At 44.5% G+C, this 17,563-nt stretch overlaps 1 protein-coding gene across 3 annotated transcripts in view; it reads left to right on the top strand.

Annotated features, from left to right (window-relative positions):
* Positions 1-17,563, top strand: part of RBPMS (RNA binding protein, mRNA processing factor) — a 168,259-nt gene that overhangs the window by 64,269 nt on the left and 86,427 nt on the right. For all 3 annotated transcript variants that reach the window (XM_004592693.3, XM_058669848.1, XM_004592692.2), the window contains exons 2-3: positions 14,586-14,663; positions 17,384-17,422. In XM_004592693.3, coding sequence (XP_004592750.1) covers positions 14,586-14,663; positions 17,384-17,422 — 117 coding nt within the window. The remainder of the gene's footprint in view (positions 1-14,585; positions 14,664-17,383; positions 17,423-17,563) is intronic.

Here is a 17,563-nt window from a genome sequence, read left to right as displayed (position 1 = left end):
GTTAGTTCCATATTGTTTCCTTCATATATCTGATGTAAAAGGGGATTTTAAGGGAGAAGCCCCACCCAGTCTCCCACCCACCCCAGGTCCCAGATGTGGGTCATGCTCCGAGGGTCTTGCTCAAGTGATTTTGATAGTTCAACAGTTCTCAATTGCTGCTACTCTCACCACTCCAAGCATGATGAGGTCGTTGCAGAATCCACTGATTCTATTCCATGTAATCTTGCTTTCCTCAATGATGTTGTCTTATAAGATTACTGCACAATATCACAAGAAGTTGGCTATTAACCATTCCCTGCCTTTGTGTCACTGTGCCTAGTTTCTGCTGTGTGTGTGTCACCATGTTCAGGTTACAGAACTGCTTACCAGGACAGGATCCCTGGGGTTATCCGGCACTCTTTCTTGCTGCTACTCAATGCCTGCTTGTACATGACCACTCTGAAAGCTGTACTTGGGCTTTCCTTTCCTCCTTTTTGTCATTTCAGGAATGTTAGATAAATGGAGTTAAGCACATTCTCTAGACTTTAGAGGTGGACTTTCTTTGGCTAAGCATAATGCCCTTGATGTTACCGAGGCTTATTTTTACAAAAATGTATTTTATGTGTTTATATATTTTACATAATTCTCTCTCTCTGTGAATATAATTTGAAAAGCAGAGTAAACAGAGAAGCAGGTTAGGAAGGACAGAGATCTCTGTCCACTGGTTCACTCTCCAAATTCACAATGGCCAGGGCTGGGCCAGGATAAAGCCAGGAGCTTCTTCCAGGTCTCCCTATAGACGGTTGGGGTCCCAAACACGAGTTCCCTCTTCAGTTGCTTTCCCAGTGACATTAGCAAGAAGCTGGATTAGAAGTGGAGCAGCCAGTCCTCATATGGGATTCTGGCATCGCAGGACGTTACTCTATCCGCTGTCCCACAACGCAGACCCTTGAGCTTGTTTGTTTATAGCTGTGTAATATGCCATGGTAGGAATAAACCAGAGAATTTAATCATTCACTCATGGAAGAGCCTGTAAGTTGCTTTGTGTTCTTCTCTGTGGGAAATAAAACCTCTCAGAACATTTATATGTAAATGTGATGTCTTCATTTCTGGGATCGGTGCCCCAGAACACAGTTGCTAGTTCTTGTATCTTGATTGCAATGATTTTGATAAGAACCTGCCAAACCATTTTCTAGACTTTTCTTTTTTTTTTTTTTTTTGCATTCTCACCAGTAATGCTTGTGTATGTCATTTCTCTTTCTGTGTCTTTGCTAGTGTTGGCATTGTATTGTTTTATGAGATGAGATGGTTCAAAGAGGAAAGGTGTTTAGGAGGGTGTGTATGAGCAACTGAAGGGTGGATACTGGCCAGAATGGGGTTTGCCTCTTGCTGTCTCAGAAGATGGAAAGATGAGAAGGAAGAGATGTGTGTCTCACACACAGTGTTACAGGTACTCTTACCTGCTCTCTCCATTTAAGACCCACTCTTCGCTTTGCCCACTTTAAGCCAATGGCAGTTGCATGACTGTCGTGCAGCTGATTTTAGGATTGCCTTTGGTGTATGAATGTCTCAAGTCACCTTCATGCAGATAACATTTACTGAGCCCTTTGTGTAGCCCCAAGCCCTAAAGGCTGCCTACATTCCATGTATAACTCATTTAATTGTTGCAACAGTGATGCAGAGTTAGCCCCAAATTTAGCACCTGAAGACATATGCATTATTTTATACTTTCCTAGGGTCAGGAACCTAGGAGCAGCCTAGCCAGGAGGTGAATCTAGGCTAGGGTCAAGGTTTTAAGCAAGACAATATTTTTTTCTTTATTAAGGCATGTTTATTTTTATTGGAAAGGCAGAGACAGAGAGAAAGATCTTCTATCCGCTGGTTTACTCCCCAAGGGGCCTCAACGGCCAGATCTGAGCCAATCCGAACACAGGAACCAGGAGCCTCTTCCCGGTCTCCCACATGGGTGCAGGGTCCCAAGTCCTTTGAGCCATCCTCAACTGCTTTCCCAAGCCACAAGCAGGGAACTGGAAGGGAAATGGAGCAGCTGGGACATGAACCAGCACCCATATGGGATGCACAGCAAGGATTTAGTCACTAGGCTATTGCATTGGGCACTCTTTTAAATTGGAAAGGCTGATACACAGAGGAGGAGATAGAGAGAAAGAAGTGGGCAAGTCATTCTTAGCAAGGGCTGGGGAGTTTTGCTTCAAAGGGGCTTTTGGCTAGATACCCAGGTTCCTTGCTTGGAGCCTTTCCCCAGAGGAACCCCGCAACATGGAAGCTTGTTCTTCTCAGAGTGGGTGGTCCCAGAGCAGACACTTCTGCCACTTTCTTCTCAGTAGAAGTGAGTTAGGAAAGGAAGCCCGTGCAGAAGAGAAGTTGTATCTTGCTGCACCTCTTGCAGTGGGAAGGAGCGTGCAAGAGTGTGAGCATGTTCTGGGATGAGGAAATGCAGTTCAGGGTTGAGGCATACAGGTAGTAAGTTCCAGAACCAGCCTTGGAACTCCCGCATCATGGTTCCATTGTGACTTTTTAATTAATTAAAAAAATTCAAGCCATCTACCTTGAGCACTGAACCACTTCAATGCATTTAAAAAGTGACAGGGGTGTTACTGTTTCTTTGTGTGTATCTGTTAGCATCTAGGTAGCCGTGGATGGCGGTCCCTTGTTTATGCCCCATTCCTGCTCAGAGTACTTGTGTTTGTTCACTGAATCCACTGCACGGGCACTTCCTCACCAGCTCCTGTGTTGCGATGCTCTCTGGGGCGACAGAATCTGTTGGAAGGTGAGCCGACCTGACCCCAGAGAATTTCCAGCAAGAGTTTCCCAGGACAAACCTTTCCAGACGTTGTTAGGATGGTGGATCGCAGGTGGAGTTCAGGTTGCAGGGCAAACTGAAGTTGGCTCTGGACTGAAATCTGTCCGTTGCTGACTTTAGCAGCATTGAGCAGTGGTGGGAAAATCCTCTTTCCATGTCTAAGTTCTTGTTTTTCTCTTGGTGTTTTTAAGTCGTCATCAAGAACTGTGTGCTGTCTGGGTTCGTTTTCTTTGTGTAGCTGGAGGGAGTTGGCATGCCCTTTTTCTTTGTAAAATAGCAGTCATCCACACTATGCAGGAAAGAGAAAGGCAAAGGAATTTTGATCATATCTTTTTTTGTATTTCCTCCTGATATTTCATTTTGTCCCTCTCTGTGGGAAAGTCTGCATTGTGAGCTTCCCAACCGTGAACTTCACCATACGCTATAAGCTTGATGTCATAAGGGCAAGTGCAGCTGAGGGGATTAGCATGCAAACCTCTGCCTATGATACCTTGAAGTCATGTGGATATTTTAAGACTTAATGGCTTGGCTGTGTAGTTGAGTAAAGAGTGAGATTCCAGCTCTGAAATGGAGCAAGCTGTCCAAGATGGGTGAAAGAACTAAAGGAAGCCAGGACAGGACAGGAGCAGAGTCAAGAGAGAAAACTTCCGGCCTTTATAAGGAGCTTGTTGTTAATTCCTGGGGACTTGACAGCTGTATTTTGTATTTGGCAGCCCTCAGTCAGTTTTCTAATAATGAGATTACATTCTGACATGTACATGCGAAATCATCTAATCTTCCTATCTAGACATTATCAGATCTCAAATTCTTGATTTGCCTCTGGTAGTTACACTTTCCTTTGTGTCTCACAACGAGGCTGTGTGGCCCATGCCAGACATGCGTCTTATCTATGAATGATAGTTCCAATATATTTTGAATGTGTAACGGACGTGAGAATGGCCTGATTTGGAGTTTGGTTTGGAAACATGCTTTCAGAATGAGATTATGAAATGATCTGGTTTTAAGTTGCCATTGGATCTTATTGGGATAGGCTCCCCAGAAATAGCACACAACGGCTGGGGCTACTCGGTACTAACCTACGGTCCCTGTTCTCTATGTATATTAGCGGTCACCATCCTTACACACCTTCTTCCTCCTTCTGATTGCACTGGAACCTTACTAGGCCCCTTGGCAAACGATCCTGGTTTCTACAGTTTCTAAATCAGGATATGGATTTTGTTATTCTACAGATTGGATCAGCCTACCAGTATGACCAGCAGATCCTCTAAGACTAAGAAGGCATTCACTGCAGCCACCTTTGTGGCTTTTTCTTTTAGAAAGAAAAATTGCTGATTAAAAACTAAAACAAACCTGGAGCACTGTAACGACAGTGTAGCTTTATGAACTTTTTATCCTGTCATGAGTCAGTCCTTGGTATCTGTAGCAACCCAGAATGCTCCAGGAACTTAACTGCTGAGGCGCAAGAACGAGCCTTGGGGCTCAGTATGTGGGCATGGTTTGAAAGAAAGAACCTGACCACTTACCTGCTCCATCTCACAGCTGGTGCCAACAAGAAATCGGAGCTTGACCAAAGGTTGGTAGGTTTCTGCTGAGTTGGCAGCCAGAGTTAAATGCCTGGCAGACCACATTAGAAGTCATGGTAATCTATTTTCATGATGTCAAGACATGAATGGGAAACTTGTATGGACCCAGCAGAGGCTTTGCTGGAAATGAGATAGATGATCAGCAGTTTTCAGCAAGGTACAGTCTTGGCAATTGGATGTCATGTCTCAACTGACAGAATCCACCCTTAATTTAACCGATGTATAGCACTTCATACACAAGGTCTGATGCTGCCCCAGCACTCTGGAATTTGCCTCTTGGATAGCCAGAGCTCTTTTTAAATTCTTAGTCCCAAATGCCAAGTCTTTATTCTGTGGTCTCAGTAGACAGTTGCAGAGTGAGCCTGCCTGTGTTCCCATCTTGGGAAGGCAGGTGGCCGCTAAGTACCCTTGGACCGAAACCAGTGTGAGCCTTTCCCCCACGGCCTCACCTTAGAGTTAGTTGTAACCTTATTTGGTTAAATTATTTTCTCTAAGCGATGAGTCCTGAGCAACATTGATTTGTAGTGAGAATTGAAACATGAAACAAATGACACAAACGTTTTTGCTGGATCAGGTTTGTCCCTAATAGAGTAAGACTGGCAGGAAAAAGAGAAACGTCTCAGGACAGATTAGACTGGCAGGACAAAAGGCTTATTTGCGCAAAGATGTGTTTGGGGACTAGGCCTGTTCTCTTTGTCCTAAAAGAAGCAGTATATGTGTCTAGATGTTTGAAGGCCATACTGTATGAATATGTCAAATGAAATTTCTCTGATTCCACCTTCTTCCCTGCTATTTCACACATAAGCTATCTGGCATACATTCTTTCAGTTACTTGTTTTCCGCTTGAGGACATACAAATGCAAAAATGTTGAAAGATCTCAAATGGAAATATGGGTCCTTTCACTGACCAATCAGGAACCGAGTTCCGTGGCACCAGATGTCTCTGACTCACTCTTAATTGTGCAAGTGAGTTTGAGTATTTCAAAAACTTTATTAACTATTAGTTTACCTTTGTTTAAATTCAAGTTACTTATGTGTAAGTATACTTACATTATCGTGAGGGAATTATTTTGATCACTTTATCTTTGTTAATGGATCTGTATATTACTGAATTTTTGTGTGGTTTCTTTCTGTTTTGGGGATTTTTAAAAAAATCTTTAGTGTTTATCTTTTCTTTGATCCTGATTAGTTTTTTGGTCTCCTTTCTACCAATTTTTTTTTGGAGAGAGATTTATTTGTTTGTTTGAGTTACAGAGAGAGAACATGAGAGACAAATGTTATCATTAGCTGGGTCACTCTGCAGATGGCTACAATGACAGGGTTGGGCCAGGGAGAAACCAGGAACTTCATCACACTTGGGTGGCCAAGGCCCAGGCACACGGGCCAGCTGCTGCTGCTTTCCCCAAGTGCATTAACAAGGAGCTGGGTCCAAAGTGGAGCAGCTGGAGCACGAACTGGCATACCAATGGAATGCCAACTTTGCCCACTCTGCCATAGAACTGGTCTTTTTCCATTTCTTAATTTCTATCTCCTGGAACATTCCTCTGCTGCTCCTTTGCCATATTCCGGATATTGTAGTAGTTGCACTGAAGCTCTATGACTGACCAGGGAAGTGTAGTCCTTTCCCTTTGTTTCCCATTTCATCACCAGATCTGTTGACAAGCACTCAGAACCTCCTGTGGGTATCCAACAGAACCTACAGAGCTCTACAGAGAAGTGAAGTGCAGTCTGTGCCTATGGCTGTACTACACACCCCAGGAAGAAAGGGCTTCCTGAACTCAACTGCCTTTAGACAGATCATCTGGATTTTCTGATGTGTTACAAAGTGTGACTGTTCCAAAAGTGATTCAAACATAGCAATACTTTGGAAATCTTCTTTTGCACATAGAAGGATGTAGATATATGCAGAGAGAGCTGGTGGGTGGCTAAGTGAATATAGACACACTACCAAGTGCTTTATTCCACAATAATTATGAAAAGTTATGAGTCATTAAACAAAGGACACATGGTCTTTTCCTGTTACCTGATTTAAGAGGAGCCTCATGAGACCAGCTCATAAAGCAAATTCCTGAAACCATTGTCTAACTAAAACTTTGAAGCAGAAACTGCCCAGTGTTGGGACACTGTATGTGTGTGCTCGCAGGAGGAACCAAGACTGCTAGCTGGAGACTGAATTAGACATTTTTCTTATTATTGTCGCGTCTAGATGACTTATGTTGATAAAGCCGTGTTGAAGCCTGTTTTTTTTAAAGAATTTTTTTTTGAAGATTTATTTATTTTATTACAAAGTCAGATATACAGAGAGGAGGAGAGACAGAGAGGAAGATCTTCTGTCCGATGATTCACTCCCCAAGTGAGCCGCAACGGGCCGGTGCGCGCCGATCCGAAGCCGGGAACGAGGAACCTCTTCCGGGTCTCCCACGCAGGTGCAGGGTCACAATGCATTGGGCCGTCCTCAACTGCTCTCCCAGGCCACAAGCAGGGAGCTGGATGGGAAGTGGAGCTGCCGGGATTAGAACCGGCGCCCATATGGGATCCCGGGGCTTTCAAGGCGAGGACTGTAGCCGCTAGGCCACGCAGCTGGGCCCTGAAGCCTGTTTTGACCTTTCTCCCCAGGGAAGCTCAGAACTAATATGACTTCTTATCGGAGTTTATTAAATACAAAGCAAGTCATGGAAGTGCAGTGTTGTCTTTCCTGCTGGGAACTGGCAGGACCATGTAAGAACCAGTGTCCTTGGAGCCAGTGGTGGGTTAAGCTGACACCTGCAGTACAGGCATCCCACATGGGTAACAGTTTGAGTTCCAGCTGTTCTACTTCCCATTAAGCTCCCTCCCTGCTAATGACCTGGGAAAGCAGCAGCAGATGGATCAAGTCCTTGGAACCATGCCACCCATAGGGAGACCCTGATAAGAGTTTCAGGTTCCTGGCTTCAGCCTGACCCAGCCCTAGCCATTGCAGCCATTTGGGAGTGAACCAGCAGACACAAGATTGATTTATCTATTTATCTCTGTCTCCCCAACACCCACCACAACTCTGCTTTTCAAAGAAATATCTTGTTTGAAGGATGACCCATTTGGTCCATGATCTGACTGTGGCTTCCACAGTAGCACCAGATAATGGCTAAGCTATCAGTCACATTCAGTCCCATCAGGTCCTCTGGGATGGAGCTTTTCGGCATTAGCATCTCGTGTGATTCGATAAGACATATTGTGTCCTTGACCAAGAAATGGGTCCCCTCAAGGGTTTGATAAATATCTGTGTGGGCTAAAGGCACGCTGTCAGGTGCACCTATGTCCCCAAACTCTGTCGGTAAATTAGGGCCACCTAGAGAATGACTAAGCCTCCCGGTCAGTGTCATTTATTTGTTATCTTGGGAAAGACCAGTTTTTACTGGTATTTGAAAACATATTTATGTGTCTCTCACACTTGGTGTTACTTGGAGTCCTCGTGGGCTGGTTTTGTGAATGAGTTAGTCATGTTATCACAGAGGGTGGTTTACATGTCCACATTTGTTCGGGGGCAGTAAGCTCCTTGCAGGCAAGCCTCTTGCCTTTGTGATTTTATATCCAGAGTGCATTTCTGTTTAATAGCTTAGATGAAAAGTGTAGCGGTAATGGCAGTGTTTTTAGATGTCCAGGTGCCACAGAAAAGTATCAGTCTTTAGAAAGTTATTTTTTCCATGATTTTTTTTAAAGTTGCTTAAGTTTTCTGGTCTGAGGAAACCTGGAAAAGAATTCCAGTGGATTTAAATGACCTTGGGTTGGACTCAGATGGATAACCTAAATATTCAGGAATTATTTCCCCCTTTCAGTCTGTGTGTTTATCAGAACAGCAAAGATCTCTAAAGTGAGACGAACTGTGTTGCTGAGCTCGTGTGGGCTTCAGGATCCTAGGAAGTTTCAATCTTTTCCACGTTAACATGAGACGCCGAAGGTCTTAGTTACGTACAATCCGATAAGCCTCGCAGGTGCTTGCAGCAGCCTTGGCTCCTGGGCTGAGTGGCACACTTGAGCCCGAGCAGAGCTGGATTCCCCCTGGGTTCACAGTTCCTTACTGAGCCTCAGAGATAAGAATCTCACTTCTCCTTCTGCACTATTTACCTAAGAAAGAATTTCCTCTATGAAGTCTACAATTGATAGTGTTTTAAATATTGACTTTTTCCCTTGTTTCCTAAGGAAAGTAATAAATGAGGCATTGCTCAGCCTAACAAAATAAACTTAATATCCAATATAGGCTTACTATAGGAAGAAAGAAAATAGGAATAAACTGATTAAATTTTTATTGTAAAAATCTTCTTGTAACACCATTAGGACTAAGCTGTGTAAATATAAAGATGTCTGTGTATAACTTACATAACATTTTCTCCCTCTCCAAGTACATAGGTATGTTGACTGTTACAGAATTCAGCCGAACAGTACGTCCTGTTTGCCCTTGAGCCGTCATCTTTATTGGATGTATAGTAATCTTTTGTTGACAATCCCCGAAGTTTCTAGTTCTTTTGTTGATAAATTGCTTGCCTTACAAGTTGGTGAGGTCCTTTGCGAAAGAGTGCTATTGTTCAGTGACAGTTTGTTTATTTCCTAGATTAACTCCTGAAATCCCTGTTCGTGAAATTTAAGCTGTACCAATGATTATAACACAGCATCTTCTGACTACATGATTTTTGTGGAAATCTGTAATCCAAGTAGCACCTGCCACCATGTCAGGGTTGTTACAGCAACCCAGCAGAATCTCCATGCATAGGCGGGTGATGGGATTCATGCCCTAGCCAAAATAGTTAACTTGGAAAGATGCTGTAAACATTCTGAGTTATGGGAAGACACTCACACGTGAACGTGGATTTGGCAGATTCAGCAATTCAAATTTCATAATCCTGCTCAATTCATGTTCCTTTTACCTGCGGGAACCATGGAGGGGTGGAAAAGTAAAACAAAACGGGGGTAGCAGAGCCGACTGGTACTCTGCGATCACTCCGTGCAACAGCAGCACGGTTGTTTCAAGTGCACAGTGAACATTTACCGTCTCTGAGTCCTAAGACCAGAAGCTAAATGGCAATTGTTTTAAAGATTAAGCTTACGCCTATGTTACCTAGTCATTTTTCTTTCTGGTATTTAGGAAAGTAAGTATAGAAAAAAATAAATGACCTATACAAAGTCCAAAAGGAGAATCTTTTAAATGTCTGCCAATGTGGACAATGTCTGCACCTGTCCACGTGAAATAAACAGTGCAGTGAGAGCAAGAGTTTATTGACAGTCTTGCAAGCTGGCGTGTCCGGTGAGAATGCAGGCAAACCTGGGGCAGGTACAGCAAGCTATTTATATCCTAGCCCACAGGTACCACCTCTTTTCCTTATTGGCTGAGCACCATGAGGCATGTAATGGTCCCAAAATTACAAAGTAACTCTCCTTTCTTCCCTGTCCTTTAATTTTTATGTGTGTGTGTGTGAGTTGCTAATTCCATAGCATCTTGTTTACCTAATGAGTTTTGTTGTACCTGCAAATTGGTTAGCAGTAATTTTCCACTCTGTTGAAAATGGACCACCAGACATTTTCTTAAAAATCCTTCTTCATTTGGATTTTATACCATTTAATCCCATTTTTGCTTATTTTTGTTCAGGAATCATTTCTCTCTTCTGGTTTGGTTTAAGACTCCAGCCATGATTATGAGAGGTGAGGATCGAAGCTACCATACCCTTCCATTTTTCAGAATGCCTCTTTAGCCAGCCTGGGAAAGGATCCTAAGTTCCAGCATTCTCTGCCACTTTGTTGGCTGTAGTAATTAGCTCCTGTAATGCTTTTGTGATGATTTTATCAGGAGCAGCATTACTTGGAATGCAGCATTTTCCTAACAACCTTTTTCAGAGGGCGTCCAGGGTATATTGGATACACGGGTTCTCTTTCCAGTGGTCCATCCCATCTCCCCTAGCTGAGTTCTGTGTCCTCTGTTCTGGTAGTGGAAGTTCCAGGGAAGGGACTACAGTTCTTTTTAGTGAGCGTTAAGGATCCCTTAGATGAGTCCCACACTTCCCACTGATTCCCTTCCCATCGGGTTCAGTGTTTTGTTTTTTCACTGGCCCTTTAGGCAGGGTTACAGAGGCCCATGCTTGTTGTTCCCACGGCTTGGTAGCGAGGAGCACTTAGTACCGGTCTTCTTACTTTTCTCCCACATCTTGATCAACACAGGTCACTGGGCTGAAATTGATAAACCAGAAGCTGGAAAGGAGACCAGTTACCTTTGGGATGATCTGGCCGGTACATAGTTCCTCAGAACCTGACCTTTGATTTCCAAGATTGGGAGAGCTGTAGTCCTACTTAAGGAAGGGAGCCCATGTAACACTTTATATGAGGACAGTCCCACCTCCCTTGTCATTCTAACCCTAGGGGAATTCTATGGGGAAGCGATTGATCCAAAGTATTTAGTTTCTGAGTCTAATTTAGCAAATCTGTTTCCTCTTCTTGAATTAGTCTTCGTCTAGAAGGTCTTCCTCCTGCATTCATCTTCTGACATTTTATAGGGTGTCTAGATATTTGGACCACAGTGGTATAGGTTTCCACACACCCATAGTCTCGAAGTATTGCATCGCATGTGATAGGTACATTAATTCCCTCATCCTGGCTTTACTCATTTCTCTCCTATCGACGAGCACCCCCTGACTAGTCTGAGTGGCCTGTAGTTAACTCTCTTTGCTCTGTAGTAAACCTGAGTCTTAGCATTAGTCTAGGGATGTGTGGGATCCGAATGAGTCGTTCTTCTGCCAGGGGAGGCTGGCTTAGCAAGTTCATCTGCAGGTTTGTTTCTTATAACTTTCACAGGATTTGCTCTTTTGATGAACATTTAACACATGAACTCTCCACTTTTGGAAGCCAGAGGCTTTCCAGAACTCACTTTAGTAATTCCTCACATACCAGTTTCTTTTCTCTACTGGTACTCAGGATGAACCATCCATGAACAGTGTCATCCTGTCACTTAATGGGGCTTCCTGAGATGTAGCCTGACCCTAGTCTGGTGTTGTAGAATATCAGTCCGCAAAACTTTCTGAGATCCGTGTGTGTGTGTGTGTGTGTGTGTGTGTGTGTGTGTGTGTGTGTGTGTTTTAGTGCAGGCAACTTCACTGTACCTGGTGTCTTCTCACCAGAACTCTCTGAGCTTCCCTTAGTAGTTCCTTCATTGATTTTCATTCCACTCATTAATTTCTTATCATATCTTTGTGATGTCATACCAGCCCTTCATGAACAAAATTAACTTTGAAAATCCCACTGGGTTCTCTGGGGCCAGTGCAGAGTGTTTTTACAATTGAGCTGAGTCTGTTGAAAAGCCAAGTGGGGAAATCTCCTCTTTTTCCTGTTGAATTTCAAATGCCTTAAAGAGATTTGATGACCCAAGTGCAGATTTATTGATTGCCTTCATTATTGGGCTCTCTGAAATCCCACATTTGTGCCCACGGACACAGACTCTGCACTCATTTCATATCCAGGATACATCTCAGTCACAGACATACTTGATTTCAGAAGATAGCCAGGCACCAGGGCAGTACTCGCCATCCAGTTTTCCTGCACCAGGTTGCTGCAGGGCCTGCCCTTTCTTTTCTGTGTTGCCTCCGCCGTCTTCCAAATAATAACTTCGAGCCTTTCCATGGTTCCTGTTGGGAGATGGGCTCCCCAGCAGAATAGGCCACCTGACATTGGAGAGCACACATCTTCCCCCCTGCTGCTGGAGCCCTCCCTGTGCAGGCACAGAGATCACAGACCCGTCCTTAAGTGTAAGGATTTTCCTCTCTTGTCCATTCAAGAGATTGACTCAGACTCAGAAAGTGCTGTGAAAGGGACATTTTTTTATTATCAGTCTTGCAAGATGGGGTGACTGAGCAAGCACACCCAGAGTGGTTACAGCAAATAACATGTATCTAAGCACACAGCCCCTCCCCTGTCTCTCATTGGCTGAATACTATGGGTTGTACAGTCCTCCCGGGTATCACCTAAGTTACAGGGCGGCCTCCCTCTAATTCCCTCTTCCTAACATCCTGTTTGCCTAATGTATTGTATTATATCTGCAAGTCAGGTGACAGACATTTTCCATTCTGTACTGAAACTGGACCACTCCACATGTACTTCAAGTAAGTAAATAGATAAACTTACATATCGATGCCAACAACATATTATTCAATTCAAAGAGGAATAGACTATTGCTACATTCGGTGACACTGATGCCGTAGATTTTGCTTCATACCAACATGAATGAATCCCAACCAAAATACTACGCACCCTAGGGTCTGTATGAAGCTTTAGAGTGTACTTGCTGGCCTGCAATGAGAGATGGCACTTCTGTGATGGCCTGGGGATGGCAGGAAATCCTGGAGGGCCCAAGCAGGCATTGGAGGTGCTGACTTATCTCAGTGGTCTATTTTTAAGATGTATACTTTATTGTATATCAGTTATACCTCAGTGGCACTTAAAATGTGAAGATACCTCCAAAAAAAGTTAATGAAAAATGGACATAAAGGATGCATTGATTTTGATGCAGCAGCAAGTCCAGTTTGGGGGAGAATGTTCTGCTGCAGCAGATCGGACCGTGGCTTGGCAGGCCCCGCTAGACCGTCTTGGGAGACAGCACATGATGGCTCAAGTGCTTGTGTTCTTGCTGTGCGTGTGAGAGGCCTGGCTGGGGTTCCCGGCCCCTGGCTTGTGTCTGGCCCAGCACTGGCTATTGGTGGGCATTTGGAAGGCCTTCGTGTCTTTCTCAGTGCACCTTTCAAGTGTATAGAAGTATCTAACTACATAATCTGACCGTAGCAGAAATCAACACACTATTGGTAAGAGGGTTGACTTCCATGCATGTGCAGGACTTTGCGAAATTTCATGGAAAATGTATGTTCCGGAATAACCCTGCCTGGATTTCAAACCCATTTAAAATCCAAGGGCCCTCCCTGTGGAACATGAACTTCAAAACTGCTCTGGTGAAGGCTTGCTCCTCCACACACATTTTGAGATACCCTTGTTTAAATAAACAATGAGATCATCTAGCATCTTCACGCGAAGGACATAACGTGTTACCATGGATTAATGAAAGGGCCGCGTTTGCGGGTTTGTGCATCCTCACAGCACCAATGGAAGATACTATGAATTTTTAAAATTCTCAGTGAGAATAAATTATGCCTGGTTAATCGATGAAATTTGTATAGTAAGAGGACCTCTGATGAGGAACTCGGCCTGAATTCGGAGGAATAGAACATGTGATGATGTGAACCCGGTGGCGTTTGCTTGCCACTGGAATCGGCATCACTACATTCCCTGGCCTGGGGAGTTAAATAGGGTTTTACCCTGAGCCCGTGGTGCTGCCTGGCACACCCTGTTCCCATAATGCACTGTGCTATTCCTTGCTCCGCTGCCTGGTCTGTGCTGTTCTCACCTGCTCCACCTGTCCTTTTTTTTTGCCCTATGGGGGTAAAAATCCTACCGAACCTTGAAGTATCCTATTCAGATATCAGTGTCTATCCTGTGTCTCAGGCAGCAGTGGTGAGCCACATTCTGTCACCGAGTGGACACTGGGCATGTAGTTTGTACCTTGGGCCTGGCACTGCCTGTCTGCAGTGACCCCTGCCTGTGGCAGCCAGCAGGGAGCCTTGCTCAGGGTAGTCATGACCGCGTGTGTTGGTCGGTTGTGCCATAGAGGAACAACGCAGTGCGAGATAATGGCAGTTTCGGAACAGAACAGGTGGATTGTGGCATCTTTTTTTTTTTGGCTTTGCTTAGATACGTTTGATTTTGCTTTCGCTTCTATTTTGTCATGATTCATGCCCAGGAAGGAAAGCAGTGATAAGGCCAACAGGAGAAAGCAGTTGTCCTGATTTTATTTTTGGAGCACGTTGTGTGGTTGTATTGTCAGGGCAGATGACTGGTAAGAGTCTCTGTCCCCCTCAACATTTTTTAGTTGAGCTAACATTGGCATGCCGTGGAGCCTCCCCTCTCCTTCCTTCCGCCTGTCCCTGGAACTGGGAGATGACCACCTGGGAGAGGCAAGATGAGTCTGTGAAGTCAACTGCAGAAACACTTGCAGAATTTGTTTCAGCAGCATCTGAACACTACAGTATTCCATGCCAAGGAAAGAGCCTGAATTTGGTGGGAGCACGGATATTGGGAGAGTCTGGGTGAAAACCATACTTCACATGGTCCACAGCCTTGCTCACCTAAGTTTATTTTTTCAGGTCCGAACGCTGTTTGTCAGTGGTCTGCCTCTGGATATTAAACCTCGAGAACTCTACCTGCTTTTCAGACCATTCAAGGTACCATTTCTGTATTTTAAGACATTGTTAAAGGAGGCAAAAAGACTAGATGTTTTCTGGCTTCATAGAGGCTTTGTGAAGGAATGAAGTAAACTGTTAGAGTAAGCATCCTGATAGAATAATGCTTTCCAACTTTTAGGGAGTAAAGGAGAATTAACAACTGGGTTCTAAGGTGCGTTCCCATTGAGCATGGTACATTGCCATTTAGGATGATGGGTTGAAACTGCCTCTTAACAGGTGATGCGCTACGTAGCCATACCACTGCTAGCTGATGTATTATCAACTCTAGAACAGCCCATTTGTCCAGCTGCACCTGGGGATTGAAGTGCTACATACAGATACAAAGTTATGAAGTCTTTTCTGTGTGCTTCAAGTTCATATGCAATAAGTCAGCCCCAATCCCTAAGTGTCTGACTTGTTGGTTCCAAGAGTGCTTCTGAAATTTTAGGCATAAACAACCTATAATCCAGGTTAAGAATCTGCCCACTAGTATTTTTTCCAGCACGAGAATGTCATGAGTTCTAAAGTAAAATAAAATATCAAAGATAGCCTCATCTGGCTGAGGATAGCATGTTCTGCCATCTAAAGGAGTCTCAAACACAGTTGCTGCTTATTTTAGAATAAAATCACTGTAAAGATATTTGATGTTACAGGAATTGAACCTTAACAAGAAATTGGGCAAAGCAGGAATTAAAAACAGACAAAATGAGAAAAGAAAAACACAGCTATCCATGAAGAAGCCTTCAGGAGTAAGAGAAAGCTAGAGCTGCTCAGAATATGGGCATGGATGGCAGAGTCATGAGTTTGGGACCTGTGGCCAGGCAGTCTGAGTAGATCAGTGTGGCTAGGTCAAGCAGCAGTGTCTAACCTATGGCTGCCTCAATGATGACATGACCGGCACCCCTGATTTCTGCCACAGGATCCATCCTGGTGGTAGCAGGACCTCGGTGGGCAAGACAAGATGGGTTCACAGACAGGATCCTGACTGGGGCAGCACTAGGATGTGACAGATGCCAACATTTGCATTGGAGATGAGGAAGCAGAATGGGGGAGCAGCTCTTCCTGCTAACACTTGATGGGAAGCCTGTACCAAGAAAGGCCACGCCACGATGGCTGCAGCTACGTTGATAGCTGTCCCCTTAAGGGAATGAAACTGATAACCTCACTGGGGGAGATAAGGAATAATCCGCTGCGTTTAGAGGAAGTGGGAAAGGAAGAGTATGGTGGATCAGGTGGCAGCTTTTGGGCCGGCGTCAGTTCCTTCGGCAGGGCTGCAGTTGCACAAAGGGGGCAGCTCTCTGCACAGGATGGATGAGGACTTTGTCAGTGCAACAGACAAAATCCATCAACGATGACAAGCCATGTAGCCAACCAGCCTCCCGCCCTAGTAGGGATGATCTCATTGATCATCACAGTCCTTTGAAGTGGGTTAGCCCCCCTTCCCTTTATTAAAAAAAAAATTAAGGAAATAACACTTGGAGCAACTGTCTAAATCATGCCCAAGTTTACACTCATCATAAAAGATGGGTCCAGAACTCAAACACAAAGCACCTGACGGCACCTCTGTGTTCATTACCACTAAGCGTCTCATCTGAGAACAGCATGCTCCCTTACCATCGAGGCCTTCCGGGTTGAGAGTCTCCAGATCTTTTTAAAAAGACAACACCTTGAGAAAAAGAAGCAGCAGAGCTGTGAATCATTGTGACTGTGGCTGGCAGAGCCCAAGGCCACTTAGGCAGTATGTTTATTGTAGGTAACTGGTAACGGCGCTGGCCTCTGCTAGGGAGATGTGAGTGAATCAATTCCAGCCTCCTGCCCAGAAACCTCAATGCCGAAGGCAGGACCCTGCTGCATTCCTAATAACCTTTTCTGAATTAAAGTCACTGCACAGTGACCCTTGCCTACAAATCTGCCTGCGGGCTGACGTATGCAGTGGTCAATCACGTCAAGTGGTGTTTGTCTACCCCCCTTCCCGGGGTTATCCATCAGTTCCAGCCAACAGATGTTGATTATTTTTCAGAAACACACTTCAGCTCCCTTGATGCTGAGGCCCTGCTAGGTTTGGAGAGAGAAAATGACCGAGACTGAGTGATTCCCTACTTCTTTAAGGAAGTAAGCTGGAAGTTTAAAAAAAAACACCAAGGAAGTTACATAGGGCACAGGTCCCTCTCTGGAGGCCAGAAGCCACTGTGTAAGACCGGCTGCTGTGGTGGGTGCACAACACATACACACCCAAAACAAACGCAGTGCATGGTCACTGGCTGCTGCACCTGCTCCGGTGGCAAGAATGCAACCGTGCCTCCTGTGTTCTTGGTATTCTTTGTCATCATTTGCCAGCCTGGGTGTCACTGAATCCGGCCGGCTCCCACCTTCCTGTTTGTTATCCCATGTCCTTTCTCCTCTTGTCATTTTCTAAAATCCCCATCATTTACCTAGACTAAGAAACGAAGACCTGTTGTTGACACACGCACTCCTGTTCTCCTGCGTAATGTCATGGAAGAATATGAGAAAGGCAAAGGGGAGTGTCAGGGCTGGCCTTGGACGCTCAGCGCGGCCTGTGTGTCAGGGCGGGGTTAGGAGCTGCTTGCCCCCAGCTAACTTTGGAAACGTGTGAGGAGAGCTTGGTAGCCAATAATTACGAGATGGTATTACAGTTGCTTTCCCCCCATCTCCCAGTACTTTTTTTTTTAATCTAAAACTTGGTTTCTCTTTCTTTTCAGGGCTATGAGGGATCTCTTATAAAGCTCACATCTAAACAGGTAAGGATTTTGAACTTCGATAGAAATGAACACACTTTGACTTTCTTTAGCAGTGTCACAGTGGCTGGGCATATTTTAAAATTACAGTTAGTGTTTGATTTTTTTGCTTGTTGCTTTAAAATGAAGGGTGAACCCCTGTTA

This window comes from Ochotona princeps, chromosome 11 (genome assembly GCF_030435755.1).
Source record: "Ochotona princeps isolate mOchPri1 chromosome 11, mOchPri1.hap1, whole genome shotgun sequence".
Taxonomy (NCBI): Eukaryota; Metazoa; Chordata; class Mammalia; order Lagomorpha; family Ochotonidae; genus Ochotona; species Ochotona princeps.
This window is presented reverse-complemented; position numbering and strand designations above follow the sequence as displayed.